General features: G+C 41.2%; 1 protein-coding gene across 1 annotated transcript in view; it reads right to left on the reverse strand.

The window, feature by feature from the left end:
* Positions 1–9,915: 9,915 nt before the first annotated feature.
* Positions 9,916–17,659, reverse strand: part of sipa1l1 (signal-induced proliferation-associated 1 like 1) — a gene marked incomplete at both ends in the record, with an annotated part of 31,034 nt that continues 23,290 nt past the window's right edge. Inside the window, 7 exons of the mRNA XM_079215007.1 lie at positions 9,916–10,059; positions 11,545–11,623; positions 13,416–13,527; positions 13,796–13,966; positions 14,336–14,570; positions 15,499–15,667; positions 17,121–17,312. Coding sequence (XP_079071133.1) covers positions 9,916–10,059; positions 11,545–11,623; positions 13,416–13,527; positions 13,796–13,966; positions 14,336–14,570; positions 15,499–15,667; positions 17,121–17,312 — 1,102 coding nt within the window. The remainder of the gene's footprint in view (positions 10,060–11,544; positions 11,624–13,415; positions 13,528–13,795; positions 13,967–14,335; positions 14,571–15,498; positions 15,668–17,120; positions 17,313–17,659) is intronic.

The raw sequence follows: 17,659 nt of genomic DNA on the forward strand, positions 1-17,659 counted from the left end.
CACCCTTCTCATTATCTTGTTGTCGTCTTTCCCGATTGAAACTATCAAATGAGGAGAATTAAGTCCTGCAAAAGAAGACGGTGAACTCTCTAACACTTTCTCAGCACAACGTTTATTCATTACTACCTTGTTTAAAAGCTCTATAATGAAACATGAATGTGTTCACAAGGTAATTGCCTCAGGATGAAATAAGTCGTTTTCTCAAGATAACAAGTTCATTATTGAATTAGCTCAAGAAAAAGAGAGGTGGTTTGGCTGAGATAAGAACAAAATGAATCTGTTATCACAAGACAACTTGAGATCATTGATATAATATTCTGAAATAATATGATTCTGTAATTTAAACAAACAAAGCCAATAAACTCCACCTCTTTTTCTTAAAACCTTTCCCCATGTTCACCTCTTCCCCTCTTTTCTCCCTCAGTGTAATCTCCTAATTTCTCATCTTGAACCGAAGCAGGTCAAACAACTCCACACCACCAGGGAGCCCGGCAGATAAACTCTGAGCTGATAATGACTTTTGGCCAAGCGCGGACACATCAAAGCATCTGATGCAATGATAGACTGTGGGAGGAAACGGGCTGCTTACTGTAGTCAGGAGGGGTTACAGTCTATGTGTGTGTGTGTGTGTGTGTGTGTGTGTGTGTGTGTGTGTGTGTGTGTGTGAGTGCGCGCGTGCGTGCAAGCACATCTCACATTAAAGCATGTCAACGCAGAGCATGTTTACGGTGATCGGGGCAGCGTATTCTCACTGCTGGTGCTTGAGACTAAAAATATGTGGTGGCCTAATTCAACAGAACATTACTGGGACAGAGAGAGGAAAGTGACAGTGCTCTTCAAAAGCCAGTTGTTTCTTTCTTTCTTTGCTTTCTCACTTTCATCTGACGTTTAGTGTGCAAATGGGAAAAAATGGACGTCAATATGCTCACAAATCAATACATGCACTTACCAACTAACTGTCGTCAAAAACAATGTTGATACTAATGGACCACTCTGGTCTGACAGATTTACATTCTCTCTCACACGCACACGCACACACACACACACACACACACACACACCATGTCTACTACTAGCCTCCACTCTGGACTGACTGAATTATTGAGCAACAGTAAACAGGAAGAGAAGATCCCACTGGGAAGTGAGTGTGTGTGTGTGTGTGTGTGTGTGTGTGTGTGTGTGTGTGTGTGTGTGTGTGTGTGTGTGTGTGTGTGTGTGTGTGTGGTTTGGTGGGAGTTGCCCCACATTTGGTGCTCCTTTATAGCTACATGTCTCATGACATGCTGTAACACACACATTCACCCATGTTTGCCTGCGTGAATATGTTTGCTAGCACCATGGATGGATTACTCTGTCTTGGGTTGTGAAACCACCACGAAGAGACAGAATAAAATGACAGAGAGACACATAACTTCAACATAGACGCAAAATAACCAAAAAGAGACCAGAAAAAGTCTCATAAACACTCAAAAACGAGCAAAACAAAACAGTTTACCACCACAAAGAGATGCAAAACTACCACAGAGATGTGCAAAAATAAATCGAGATTAAATATTGTACAAAGAGAAAAAAAAGAACCAAAAAGAGACACTAAAAGACACTCAAAACAAAACAGATTACCGCGACAAAGAGATACAAAACTACTACAGAGATGTGCAAAAATCAAATCGAGATCAAATATTGTACAAAAAGATCACGAAGAGATGCAAAATGAGCGTGGTCTGTGCCCAGGGGTGCATAATCTCATAATCCGCCCATGGTTAGCACCGTTTCAGATCAAGGGCTCTGAAAGGGCAAGAGCTGTATAAAGTATAACTGTATAAAAAATACAAGACAGTACTATTAAAAAGTATATAAAAAACATAAACTGGGTGAGGCCGATAACATTGACATAAAAAACTAATATTCTGAATGAATCCTCCCATTTTCTGCTGCTAATTTATATCTGGGTGGTGATGGTACCGCAACAGGGCAAGGAAACGCTCTGGCTTCTCCACGGTTTCTTCCTGCAGCTCCTGCTGGGGGACCCCGAGGCCAGGTGGGATATATAATCCCTCAGTGTGCTCCGGGTCTGCCCAAAGGAAATCCTTCCAGTTGGATGTGCTTTCACGTGCCTCCAGGAGGCATCTTATCTGGCTGCTTGCGATGCAAAGGAGCAGCACTGCTGGTCCAGAAACTCATTTCAAAAGCGTTCGTCTGTGCCTGGGTGGGTACAACCCAAAACTCATGAACTCTAAAGGATAGTGCAGGAGGAGGTGGAGGGAAGGGTGAAGGACGAATCTATTTAGCAAATGGTGGTTTTCTACCAATTTAAAAACGTTTGTATATCAATTTTATCCAATTAAAAGCAAACTGCACACCTACAGAAAGCTTTTGGAATGATTCCTGAATTGACTTTGTGAATCACTTTTTCATGAAGGCAGTCTTTGTTAATGAGCTAGTTTGAGCTTCACACGATGCTTCACATCTTATAAACAACTGCTATCAGAAGTAAACATAGCAGAGATGTCACATATGTGTCTGTGTCTCTGGGACAGTCTGCTACACACAGCCTTCACAGACTGACAGCTACTGTATATTGACTAAGTCACAAAATGACGGTTGGCATCTGGAGTGACAGCAGGCAACACAGCTCTGCCTCTGAAGAACACAACACCTCTACTTTCTCTGACTCTCTTCTTGAGTGTGTGATAGGAGCCGAGAGCCGCACAGAGACATGGAGGCGTTGTGTGGGCTGCTGGAGAGTGTGGTGTAGAAGCGTAAAGGGTCCACACACACGGCACAAGAGGAAGAAAAAGGCTACGACCACATGCTGCCGGGAATCAGAGATGTTTCATTCCCCCCAAGTCATATGGCAGCAGGAAGAAAATGAAGATGAAGCCATGTTAGAATAGAAGTTGACAATCTTCTAACTGTATAGAGTGAGATGTCTGATATTCATTTGTCAAGTTAAACTGTGTGCAGAGCTTTTACAGCATGTTTCTAATTGTTCTGGATACTGAAGGCTGTTTGTGCATTCTGTGTGTTGCTTTCAGCCCATTCATCTCGACGCTTCCAGGTCAGAAACATGTTGATGCGACCACGGATCGACACTTAAGTCGAACATTTTCTCCATAATAACTTGATTGATTTCCGCTTTTTAATTGACTACATATACATTCGTTACAGTGGTAAACTTGTTGTCTAACTCATATAAAGAAAGTGGCTTTTTTTTAGGATTACCAGCTTTGATTTGTGTCTATTTGGGTGTTTTCTGACGTTGTCTTATGGACAAAGGTCACTTAACTAGACTCAGAAGCAGTAAATATTAAAAACACAGAAACAGCAGGTTTGCTAATCTACTTGTACACTACCCGCCCTGCACCAAACGTCAGACAGACTGATTGTAACTCGCTGGTGAACATAGTGGAGAATTTAGCAGCTAAAGATAAGGGAGAGCTAAAAGTAGAGTGACTAACGTTTGCCAGATGACCATACACAACTCCAAATGAGCTCCAATGTTTAAAGGTAACTCTTTTCAATCAGACAGAGACCGAAACATAAAAGCAGGCAGATAATGTGCATATTATTATGTGTATATCATCTGAATCTGCAGGGTAGTTACTTGTCAAAAAGTGAGGTCCCTTGATGACATAGTTAATATTCAACCACTGAGCTTAATATGTTTAATTACCTTGTGTTGTCAGGAGGCACAGGCGTTAAAAGTTATTTGATCTGGTACTAGAAATGATGCCGTTCACAGCTAAAGACTACGGATATTGCATGATTTTTTTGTGTCATATTGGGGCTTCATTGTGGTTATGAATACGTGTCATTGGTTTATCACTTTAAACGGCTCACTATGGCCTCATTTTAAAATCTCCCTGATCAGACGTCCATTCAGGCATCACGCACTCCCTGCAGCGAATCCTTGAAAGGAACCCCAGGTGATTCAGCCCACACATTTTCCACCTGTACCAAAGATGACTAATCGGTGGCCTCCTCCGCATAAAAACTAAAACGATCCTCCTCTGCACCGAGTCTGCAGTCCTGAACAATCGCTGCAGGTAGACAGACGGAAACCAGCACGGGTCAATCCACAGCAGCACAACAACCCAACACGTCTGATCATAGTTCATACTTGTGTTTTGTGCACAGATTAGTCAGATGGTTATTGTTATGCACAGTCAGACACATGTGCTAAAAGACGGGAAAGCATCATTTTATTTGGTGGGTGAAAGTGTTTAGTCCTGGGATTTATGTGTGCAGGGATGAATGGATACTTCACAGAGGTGAAGCAGCTTTTCTTTATAACGGCTTAAAAGCGCTGCCGGCAATCTCTGGACAGGATATTATCGATGTGATGATAATAACCATGGTGACGTTAGATGGATCTGTTGACATGCAAACTCATCTACGATAGGACGTCTGTGTTGTTGTACGTTACGCATCAAAGTTCATTCTAACTACTCGCAGAGGTGAGAGCTAAATGAGAACATAACACCGACTGAGCTGGCTGGCCAACAGAGCCATCACTATGACAACTGCAGAAACGCCATCTGATCAAGACCGTGTCATAGGAATAAAAAGCAAATACATGGACATTGCAGCTGGCGTCTTGCTATTTAACACGTGCTTTCTTAATACTTACTCTAAATAAAGGTTACACATTTATGGCATCACAAACACACACTTACAGAAAAGTCTGAAACAACCTTATTTCTATTTGATCATAGCTCCTGACATCACACTCACAGCCTGGAGGTCTTCAGTCAGACTGTAATGCATATTTGCGTGGAACGTTTAGTTCCTGTGTCGTGTAACAACACTGCTCTTTCAATAAAGTTTGCTGCATTTTGTGACATTTACCTTTCAGCAGTAGGCGTCTACTGTGTGGTGAGTGGAGGAAGAAGAAGAACACACAAGCGAGGGAGTCCCTGCTCCGGTTGTGAGAGCAGTTAAAGTGCAATCAAGTGAATCAGTGGGATACGGGAACAAGAGCAGCCCGAGGCACGCGGTCTGAGTCCGAGTCCCAGACCCCTCCTCCCTCTCTTCCTCTCCTCCCTCTCCTCTTCCTCTCTTCTGGAGGAAATCAGACAGAAGCTCAGCAGGAGAAAGTGAATCCATGTCCACTGTTAAGTGTATTTGAGGAAAACCTGATGACACATGACTGCATGACACATGAAATCATTTTAAGTTCAATTCAAATGTCTTTTATAAATTGAGTAATTTATTGAAACTTTTGACATTTTAAAAACAGTATCATGCAAATAAAATAAGGGATTTGTTTGCATAATGTTTGGCTTTCATTACAATGTATTGATGTATTGAAGTGACAAATATCTTTTAAATTGGAAATATGTATTCATTTTAAATGTTATTTTTTTTAAAGATAATGAATTTACATATTGAAACTGTATTTACACATTTATATAGACGTGTATAAACACACACCAATACATATTTGCATTTCATTCCAGCACATCACTATATATTTGAGTTATAGATCATTAAATCTATCACTATTAGGGCTGCATATGACCACTGTTCGTCCAATTCAATACAGATTAAAAACCAAATTTGGTTTGATATTAAAGAGATTCTCAGAGAACTAATGCTGATATTATTTATAGACCTTATCTTTGCCATCTTAAAAAGCAACCATGTAACCTGGTGCATTAATACAAGTCTTAACATTTAACTTTAATAGAATTGTCAATGGTAATTAAGTTAGGATCGACCTTTGATTTTACAAATCGATATATGATCACCCAAATGAAGATCAATTTGAATAGTTTCTTTTATTTTTGTTCAACCCAGCCCTAATCACCATATCACTTTACTCAATAACATGGGGATAAATTAACTATTGGTGGAATCTGTTTTTTAGAAAAATATACCACATATGAACACATACTTTTCACGGTATATAGCTTTCTCTTGTCAATGTATGATACCATTTTTTCGTATTATTATTTCCTCAGTAAAGTAGCAAGAGCTCAAGACAAGTAAAAAGTAAAAGCAACATTGTGCAGAAACCAACAAGTCAACAGCAGCACCAATTGATACGGCATTTATTTATTTATTTCAGAAACTTTAATACTGTGATCACTGCAAATGTCTTTTTCATACCTTTACATTTTACAAAGACAATGGATCCGGGATGTAAACGGTATTTTCAACTCTGCAAAACGAATGATCCTCTTGAAATAGTGTAGCTTTATCTGCAGTCAGAGCCGAACCCTTTACCGTTTAGTTTATTCTTCCAATGGGGAGGGAACAAAGCGGATCACGACACAGCGATGGAAGCCGTGATTGAGCTTTTGTGAAACCTTCCTCTCTGCTGCGATCACGAACCTCTCAAGTTGCGCTCCACTGAAAATCAGCATCTCCAGAACAAACATTCACCTTCCTCGGGTTGTCAGGAACCGCATTGGCAGGAAAACTACAGCGTGACATCAAGACACGATAGCACAGGAATGGACCAGTTCACCCTTCTTATCCAAAACTCGTCGAAACAAGCATTTTTATAAAACATTGTGCAAAGGTTCTTGAAAATAAAAGATATTACAAAATGGAACATTAGAACATTCACATTTCCCATATGCCTCTGAAAAGCACCAAAAACAAAGCTGAGGAAAGAAACAAAACTATACGCACTGTAGAATAACTCAACATTCACACAGAACTAACTGGGGTGTGTGTGTGTGTGTGTGTGTGTGTGAGAAAGGTGGACAGCTGTATCTAACATCCAACGTCACTTTTAAAGATGCGAGCAAAACATCTGCACTGCACAGTTTGTCATTTGGCCATATACTTCATTTGGAATACAAAAAACTAGAGCACTTTCCATGTACAATAAAATACGAAACATTACCTATTAGTAATTATTTAAGCATCCACATTCTGGTGAGGCAACCAGTGCTCAAAACAATTTACAGTCAAAACCTGGATTTGGGGAAATTCCTGCCTATTAACTATATTTACTGTATATTTTTGAGGATTTCACATTATTGGATGACTACTAGACTGCTTTTCACAACTGGCCAACTTAGTAATACAACCAAATGATATCATCAAGCTAAACATTTAAGCACTTGACCGTTTACTGGTGGCGTTATATGATCCAAGAGATTCTTAAAACAGAACCGTTTGTATCTTTTTGTTAGTAGTTCACTCATCTCCCTGCAAAGCTGCAGAGCTGAATGTCAGTTATAGTAAACTTCATACCTTTAGCCTAGTTCATATTCTCTTTACATTCAGACCGGGGGCCGTTTAGTGCTTTATGGTGCGGGGTTTTAATTGCATCAATTCAAGATGCAAATTTATTTTAAGAGATTCAAAAACAGAGCGTTCTTTTCATCGAAGAGGGAGGGACTTAAGGCTGACACCAGTCGCGTGGACAAGTTTCAACGTTCATGCTCAAGTTAGCGACCTGAAATAACCCCGACACAGACACCTGGCTGAGGAAATAGCTCTGTGGCTCCTGCTTGGGTTGTAAGTAGCTTTGTGATTTGGGGAAACATTTCTTGCAATACCCTCTTATTACAGGGGCCATCTGCACTGAAAGACATACTGCATGCAACTGAATGCAAAGGCACACACGACGACGCGTTTCCATTCATTCATTCACTCACACACACACACACACACACACACACACACACACACTCGTCCCTCTCGTGTCTAGAGTCCGGCCAGCCTGGTTGTGTTCAGTCAAAATATTCATACGAACAAGACAAAAGGCTCTCCGTACAAACACGTATGAGGTCTACAACTGTGAGTATGAGGCTATTTAAAACTAATGCGTGTGTGCAAGGTAAGTATGTGTATGTGTGTGTTACCAGGTGTGTTTATTTTTCAGGATGAAGAAGAAGAGCCTTTCCCTTTCATCTGTTCCCCAGGTGCTGTTTCAAAGGCACGTCCCTGCTCTGCCTGGGAGTAAATTACTAAAATAAGTGACTGCAGGCACGGCTGAATAGACTGATGAAGATTCACACGATGACAGTCACACTGCCAGAGAAAGGTACTGTGGCGCCTTCTTAATCTAATCATGCAAGTCATCTTTACTTTCTCTAAAGATCCTCACTGTCCCAACACGTACTGAACCTGAGGAAAACTATACATGTTTAAATGTCAAACACACCCACATACATCCACATACACACACAGCCTGTTTCCTTTATCAAAAATCCCCCTTTGATTGTCTCTCAAAACTGGCTTTTTTTCTTCTTGCTGTTCTGTGTTCGTGTGGCCTCCCGGTCGATGTCTGAATGATTGTTGAAGAGGTGTGGGAAATGTACAGAGTGACTGGCAGCACATATAATAATCATGACATTTCCACTGGTCATCACTAGAGGGCACTGTAAGCAACACAACAGCAGGCTTGGGCACTACAAAATACAACATAATACAGAATTAAAAGCATATAGTACGGCTTTAGCCAGAATTAAGAAAGAAAGCCATTTAAATAATATCACAAGTGACCATTTTCTTGAGAAACACTGATGTCAGCTGTACTGTACGAATAGAACAACTTATTTATTGGAATTATAATACAAGGAAATAAATAACCCTTGGGGGGAAAAAAACGTCCCTTATAACTTTTCCCTCCCAAAAATGTCTCTGTCATTGCGTGTCAGCTGGCTCTCTGTATTCCAGACAGTGGGATGGCGAGTGGAGTCCTCTCTTTCTTTTTTCCTCAAAGCACGACGTTCACTGCTTTAATGGAAGATAGAGACTGGTGTCTTTTAGGCGCAACCTTTAAAACATCGTTTCCCACATGAAACATCTTCCCGAGAGCAAACTCTCCCTCTTTTTTTGAGAGAGACAGAAGTCCTGACTTCTTTCTATTGCTTTTTAAGACACATACAATTGGAATGGACCAAAGCACTCTGGATATCAGTCATGTTTAATGGCACCACTTGCCAATGGCTTATAAATATACTCCTCTGCCAGGTGTTGGCTTGTGCTGTAGAGACAAACAGGATGCTGTAATCCAGATATGAGTGACGCAGAAGAGAAGAAAAGAAAAACACTGTACAAATCCTGTTTCCCTCCTGTTCAGACACATGTCAACCTGCTTCCATGTTGGTGGCTGGAAACAGCCACAATGGCCCTTCAGTGGTCAGAAGCTTCGAGGACAGGAAACACTCAAATTCTTGACACTCCATTCGCAGGCAAAGGAAATGAAAACATCTCCGGTGTCCAGTGGTCTCGAGGCTTCAGATCCATTGTACTCGTTTGTGTTACGGCGAACTCAGAGTGGCTGTGCTGGCAGATTCGTCGCATAACCTGTCAGACTATGCGCGGCATTTCAGGGACGTCTTCTCTTGAGTCACGTGGCTGTCTGCTACCCTCTGCTGTGGCGGGCTTAGTTTGGCACAAAAGACTCGAGTCACCGTTCTGAGAAGCTGGGCAAAACTGAAAAACTGAGCAATTGAAAAAGAGAACAGGGGGAAAAGACTGGATATGGACTGTAGGTTGTCCCTAAAGAGAAGCACATCCATGGCAGGGGGAGTCTGGTGATATTGTGCAAAGCGGACTTCTTCAGAAAGAGAATGAAGAGGAGGAGCTTCCTCTTTGTTAGACATTTTGCAAAAAAACTATTTTGGCACAGCGAGATGAGCGAAAGATAAATTCAGCAACGGTCTCGTGGGGGATATTGGAGAGTAGAGGTCAGTCATTCATAATCTGATAAACACCTATTTTCCTTGAGTCTCATCCTGAGAAGGTAAACACAGGCGTCTGTTGATAATATTACGCCGACGTTCGAACCCAATGGAAGGTGGTCGGAGGGTTTGGCAGCTTCAGGCTGATTGGGTCCAACAAGTCTCCACTTTTCTTGTGCTCAATTTCTTCCCCCCATGCCTCCCCGTCCAGACTGTGTGTGCTGATGTATGCGTGTGTGCGTGCGTGGAAATGTGCAGGTGGGAGTCAGTTCATGTCGATGGTGTTGAAGACCCACTCTGTGAACTTCTTGAGCTTAGCGGCAGAGGTCTGCGACTCCTCCTGCAGTCTTTGGTTATCCTCCCACAGCCTCTTGATCTGACCCTGAAGTCTCACCTTCTCGTCTCGCTCCTGTGCGAGATGGGGAAAGGTTGGGAAAATCAATCCATCAATCAAACCCGTTGTTAAGCAGTTAACGTCAACAATGCCTCACGAGTACAACTTAGATACAACATTTTAAATAAACACTCAAGATTCAATGTAAACACCTTACTGAATAAATATAATAAACACGATCTGGTGTTTACATAAACATCTCAGCTCTGCAGACTGTGAGTCACACTCGAGAGAACTTTAAGGGCTTTGTGGGTAGGTTTTATCAGTTGACACTTTGAATCTGCCAAAAGCACAACGAAAGTAAATCCCTAGTTGAGTGTATGACCATATAAATATCGAGCCAGTTAAAGAAAACACAGTGTGGGGAGTTTAGCTTCATGCTGTCAGCTGCAAGCTGATTGCTACTGGCATGAGGGTGGTTGAAGGAGGTGAGAGTGAAGCTTATTAGTTTTTCTGGTGTCATACTCATCAACTGCAATATACAGACAGCATAACGCTTTCCAGTATTTCACAGACCGCAGAGCATTTACGAGGAATTGCGTAAGACATGAATCACACAGACCACAGCGATTTTGAGGAGGAAAACTCTTCACTGTTTAAAATGGCCGGATTGTTAACGAGGCACAAAGTCTGCAACGAGCAGCTCAAACCTTTAAACGCAACGGTGGGCTGCAGCAGCAGAAGACCTTTCAGCTTCCAATCTGGTCGGCTAAGAATGAAGTGACAGAAAAAAAAGATCCTGATGCTGATTTCAGAAGTAGAATTTGGTGTCAATAATCAATCCTGTCTGGTATCATTATTAGAGACTGGAGCTTGTGGCATAATGGTGAGGTGGCCACACTGGGCGGTGATGTACCAACTGAATATCCCTATCCAGCTAAACCTTGTTTCTGACTTTCTTCACAGCCAAAGTCTTTCATTTTATTTATTTGACTATAAAGGAGACATTTAAGAGTAGGTGTACATGATTTTTGCAGTATATTCGTGTGCTGTCAAAGAAATCTGCAAGGCTTGTTTGACAAAGAACAACACAGTTAGCGTGACTGAAGCTAGTTGTGTGAAATGCATCACAGACACGCACCGAACAGCAAGCAATCGTACAAGTTGTTTTGAGAGCAAAAGAGTTCAATTAAAGCTGTCCTTTCCTTTCAGGTGATTTGAAGTCAAAATAATAGCTGAGTGTTTCTAGGAAAATCTGAGTCAGCAGTTAACAATGAGCGATCGAGTGGAACCAAATCAACAGCAGCAGTGCTCAACAGCTGACTGTGTATTTTATATTTAAGACAAAGTGTTAATTTACACCATCTGCTCCCTGTTCAGTTGTATGCAAATCAACCGTGGCCTTTACTTTTCATTCATTCTGGCACTCGAATAGAAGGAGGGAGGCAGAAAATGACCTTCTAGCGCAACACCGTGTGGAGGTTGTTAACACGCAGACAAAAGTTCAACTAAAACCGTATCTGTGTATGTATGTGCACATGTTTGTGTTTTCTCTCCCACCTTCTTCAAGTCCTCCTGGAGCATCTTCACCATAGTCTCCAGCTTGGTGACCTTCCTCTCCAGCCCTATGTGACCCTCACTGCGGAGAAGAAAGCAACACGTAGCAGGACTTCCACATACAGAGCAGATAATCATATTCAATTATGATGTCTGCAGTGGTAGTCACTAGTTTCTGCTCAACTTGTACATATCAGTTACGTTCTGCTTCTCTACCCCACTGATGCACTGTATCCTGTATTTTCTGTACATTTGACACACACTCCACATCTATTCATCCATTGTATTGTATTTATTGGTATATTTGGTAGGGACAGTGCACATTAATAAAACATCAGTGTAAATGCGCCAAAGTTAGCCAAGAGGCTATTTCTTCATCTGTAGACCTCTAATGTACAGTATATCTAATCCTACTTGCAACTGTTTCGCATCTAACTAGGAAGTGTAAAATGAATCTTGTAATACTGAAAATCTGATTAGTCTAATATATCCCCAAAAACCCTGACCTGTCATGGCCAAGGTAGGCAGCAGCACATTAAAACAAAGTTACAGTGACGGACAATAACATTTCAGATCACAGCACGAGTACACCAAAATGAGACTCATCTTCATCATCATCATATCCTGGGTCACATAACAATTAGTTCAGCCAAAAATGTACCTTCCTCTACAGCAGGGGTGTCAAACTCATTTTCACCCCGGGCCACATCAGCATCATGGTCGTCCTCAAAGGGCCGGTTGTAACTGTACCACTGTATAAATTTAACTCCTGCCGAACATAATGTTAAATAACTGTCTTTGTATTAGATTATTGTTTATTAAAGTGTAAAAATATTGTACACGCAGTCGTATAAATGTAAAAATATATGTAAGCAAATTTCTCTGTTACTATGACAGAAATCCATTTAATTTAGGGTTAAGAAACCCACATTACTAAATTATAAAAAATATACAATTATAAAAGATCAAACTTAAAACAGAAGAAAATATCAAAGACAAAGATCAAACGCATGTTATTATATTAACTTTCGTCAAAGCTTTTTTGTCACAGTTGAGAAGGACAGAGTTTTAAGGCTCAGTGGTTTCATGCACAAACATGAAATAAAAAAGGTTGGTTATAAAGCGAACTATCACAAATAGTCCAACGTGTAAACTCACGTGAGTGTGAATAGATGGCATACCGCTGCATAAAAAAAAAACGCCTTCAAAATAAAAGCCCATGCAAAGGTCCGCGATTCACTGAAAACGGGTCCGCGAAGCCGTCGCAGGCCACATAAAATTACCTGGCGGGCCGGATTCGGTCGAGTTTGACACCAGTGCTCTACAGGGTTCATACACATTTTGACCAATGGATTTCCATAACTTTTCCATGACTTTAAACCAAATTTCCATGGCCAAACATTTTGTGAAACCTTGGTGTATACATGAAAAAGTGAGAAATGTAGTACTTAAACCAACAATGAGAATTCCAAAGCATACAGTTTACCTTAAATGACACAAATGAATGAGAGACAATAGTTTGATTAATAGAATACACATTTATATAATGTGGAAATAACCATTTTTAAATTCCATGACTTTTCCAAGAACCCTGCTCCAACTCCTTCAATTTCCTTTTGAAAACATTTAGAGAGACCAGCTCTCCTACACTCAAACTGATATGCAACAAATCCCAAGTGGAGGAGCGGGATACCTTGAGTAAAAACACCTTTTCCCATTTCAAGACGGGGATTAAGTAGCGTCTATCCTATTAAGTAGCGTGGAGATCGTAGTGTCTATCTTTCAGATGGATACATTTAACAGAAGGAAACAGTGTGTGATGGAAGTAAATAAAGTTGAGAATCAAAGTAAAGAGCGTATGAGTATGGTGTTACCTAGATGAGGGCCGTGATAGCGGAGCAGGCTGCAGATCTATGTGTGGCTGTTGGGGACTGGAGGCTCCGCTGCTTCTGTGGTTTGAATCTCCGAACACATAACTTCTCTGGACTGGAAGCAGAGAGAAATGGACAAAGACAAAGTCATGTTACGTTACAAATACACACAGCAACAGATGCAGAATTAATCAAAAATGCCTTGAACTGAAAATATACATGTCGGTAAGTCTATTCATAATGTAAAATACATACACGAGTGGCGAGTATTATAATTACTTGTATTTAAGTCAAGTGCTTATTTTAGTGCATCTTTTACCTGTGTAAGCATATAAATCACATAAAAGAAAAGACATGTGTGCATTTATTAGTAATGGTAATACCATAGTGTGTGTTTCTTTCAGTATCAAATGTATTGGCCACATCCACCAGGTGTGTCCAATCTAGGGGGCTGTCTCTGTCTTGAGACGGGAGGGGCATCAGCTCCTTGGGGAGAGGTCCGCGATGGCGCTCCACCAAATCCACCAATGACGTGTCAGATGCCGAAAGGTCACCTGCAAAAGGGAAATAAGTTGTGCAAACAACTGAATGTAAAATGACTTTTTTTTTTTTTTTTTAGCCATTGTATAATTTCAATCAAAAGAGGGCAGCAGATACACACCTGAAGCTAACTCAGATATATCAGACAGTTTAAATTTCTGACATTTATTTTAATGTTAAACAAACCACATGACTTAGTGGGGATATGTTAAGCTCATTTTTCTGCACTGCTTTCACTCCATGTAAAAAATGACCACATAACATGAAAAGCTACGGTTACAAAATATAGCCTTTTACAAATCAATAGAAGCGCCTAAAAACACATTTTCAATGTGAGATACCGCGATGGGCAAGACCCCTACACGCAGCCACCTCCTTCTTACCATGGATTTTGACTCCCAGCTTATAGGAAGGCCGTCTGAGAGGAACACCCCGGGTGGTGGGTGAGCGTGGGAGGGTGGAGCAGCTGAAGAGAACATCTGCGCCGAGTGTCGTCTCCGTTGCTGAGTCGCTCAGGGGAGGAAGGCGTTGGCCACGATAAATACTCTCATCCGATAGGGTACGATGGAGTGAGCGGCGGCGGCCGAGAGGCTGGCTTGGTGGTGATTTCTGGCCGTGCTTCACAGGATGGGAAGAAGTGTCGGGAAAGTGTTATTGTTTTATATTACTGAGAAACAGGATCTGCACCCTTTGTGCATGTGGGTGAACATCTGTATAAAGACCAACGGCATCAATGCGGCTGCATGTGTGAGTCTTATTCAAAGTAATAATTCACCCACATAGTGACTATTTCAATATAAATTACTTAGCCTTACATTTAATATTTGAGAAAAAACTTTGAGAAAAAAACAGCAAAACTATATCAATATCAAAACACCCGTTTTCAAACTCTCACACAGGAGCGTGCAGTATAATCCCAAACTAATTTCTCTCAGTACTTTCCAATCACATGAATCTAAAACACTTTGGACAATTTGGTTTTAGAGAAGATTCAAACAACTTGGAAGTAGTGAACATAAAACTGGATAAATTTGACTGAAAAGAGAGTTTAAACAGATGCTTTGTTATAGTTTTTGCTGTTTCTAAACGCAGCCCCCCATTCACTTGATCAAGACTTTTCTGCTTTTTGACTATCCATTTACCGAGAAGGCATGCGAGAAAAACCTTTGAGTAATTTATATACAAATTGAATGCCTGATTTTACATATACACGTGCTCTCACAATTTACACCGATAACAAATTGGATGTCAGACGGATTGGACAAGTGTGGGTAACATGTTGAGGTTTCCAAATGTTCCTGTCCACAAAGATTTCAATGAAAGACGCACATTTAATGGGTATTGTTTTAGGAGCATAATTGTAATGCTTGATTTAGCCTCGAATATAGAACAGTTTTCCTTAATCAACTTTACTCACGACAGCAGAAAGATTCACTGAAATACCACAGCTGTAAAAACCTGGCTGGTTGGACTTTAGTAATGTTCCTAGGCGTCTATTTACAGGCTGTTTCTGAAACAAGGGTCACACACAAACCTGCAGACGTGTCTTTTCCTTGTGTCTGCGTGGTGGTGGAGGGCTGTCTGGGGCACTATGTCTCTTCATATCTTCCTCCATCGTAGATTTGGCGTGAGGCTGGGGCGAGTGCATATCCCGAAGAGAGGGCCTGGCTGCTGGGGTTGGAGCAACCTCCACTCCACCTTCTCCAGGAGACTTCCTAATACACACACAGACGCAGTCATTCGATTGAGCAAATATATTCAGGAGACAAATTATGCCTGCTGCAATGTTAATACGTTCTCCTTAGTGATGGCGAGGTGAAGCTTCCTGAAGCATTGAAGCTTTCCATCCAATTGGTTCGCTCATGTGCCGAAGCTTCACGGAGCTTCATTTGCTCTACTGCGCCACCAAGTGGACAATAGATGTAAAACAGGCAGAGTGATCATAACGACACCATGGCTTTGGTGTGTGAAGCTTTAAATTGAATAAATTATGTTTATGATGCCAATACATAAATTTTTAACTTATTAATATTGTGTCTATCTTCATGATATATTGGCGGGGTCAAAATCAAAACTCGAAACCAATTGGGAGAGGGTTGTGATGTGACTGTGGGTCAGTGGTTAGAATATCCGACTTTCAGTCAGAGGATCGGTGTTTCGAGCCTCGGCTCCGTTAGTTCATGTTGATGTGTCCAATTTTTTTTAAGTAAAAATAAGAACTTCTCCACAGTGCTGGGCTTTTTGAGACTATTTCGCCTGCTTTATAAAATACCCTTTCACAGGCACACATGAAGCTGGGTACAGAGAGGAAGGGGGGAAATTCATTGAGTTTCGCTGCCCCTTGTATTTCAAATCGCACGGCAAACCCACGAACCATTTTCTGAATCAGTCACGTGGTACGACCGGCTCGCGAGGCTTCGAACGTCACCGCATACGTCATCGACACAAGCCTCGATACGCGCTTCACCAAAATCTACCTGGATTACTCGACACGCGCATTGAAGCCTCGACACGAAAGGACACATCACCAATTCTCCTTACATAGTAGCATAGCAACAATATATAATAAAAGTGTGCGGTCGTCAGTTTCAACAGCCTTTAATTGTATTCAGTTACTGCATTAAGCCTCAAGTGCAATACGCTCTTTAACCACTAGGGGGTAATCGAGTAGTGTGCATATTATTACTACAAGAAGACATAAATAGTTAGGTGCACTGGGTGGACAAGCAAAGGGATCGAATGCAGACTTAACATTCCTACAATACAAACGGTCATGGAAAATCTGTTAGTGTTCAATTGTTTCACCCCAATAGAGATGAAAAGCAGTCTGAACCAGCAGCATCACCTCTGACAGTCTCAAAATAAATGCATCTTATAAGCTTTACAAATGGTGGTATTGATTGAGCGTTATTGGGACTGTGAATAAATTGCACTACATTGTACAAATCCTCTTCTTCATTTGTCCACTCACTGCATGAATTGGTGGCTTTTCAAAAGCAGAACAATATCCCGGATCACTTGTTCCAAACTGTCTATAACTACAGCAGTAAGAGCAGTAGGTAAACTGCTACAAAATCATGTATACAGTTTAAATCCACTGCTGGACTGGGAACTACAAATAAAGACCCACTAAATTGTTTCTTCATTTCTTTTTGGCTCCATCCTTACTTGCGTGTGTCTCCGAAGTCAACAGAATTGATGGTGGAACCGGGTTTCCTCCAGCCAATCAGGTACTTGGACTGAGCTCCTTGGCGGGGGTAGAAGCTTTTGGGCCCCGGGGATGATGAGGACTGGGATGAAGGAGAAGTGCCTGAAGAGGAGGACTCCTCTCTTGGGGAGCTGTGGCCTGAATGCCTGGCACTGACGGATAAAAAAGAGGAACAGCGGGGGGAGAATGAGAGGGGTTATTATAAAATACATCATAAATAAGAAAAGCGTAGACCATGATGAATGATGGATACAAGCTTAACCATAAACCTGCTTCTTTAGGCAGTTTGTTTTATGGCTTAACCGGATTTCTATATTGTTCAGAGATGAGAATCTGAAAACATTGCCCCATAAGATATCAAATTTGTTCTTGGGTGAAGATGTAATAAACTCAATAGTGTAACATTCTAATACTCTAGTAATTTCCAGGGAGGAATAAGATAGTTGAGTTTTAGGTGGAAAATTGTATAAAAGTATCACCTGTGGTCAAACTCATTTCA

This window comes from Taurulus bubalis (assembly GCF_910589615.1).
Source record: "Taurulus bubalis genome assembly, chromosome: 3".
Lineage (NCBI taxonomy): Eukaryota > Metazoa > Chordata > Actinopteri > Perciformes > Cottidae > Taurulus > Taurulus bubalis.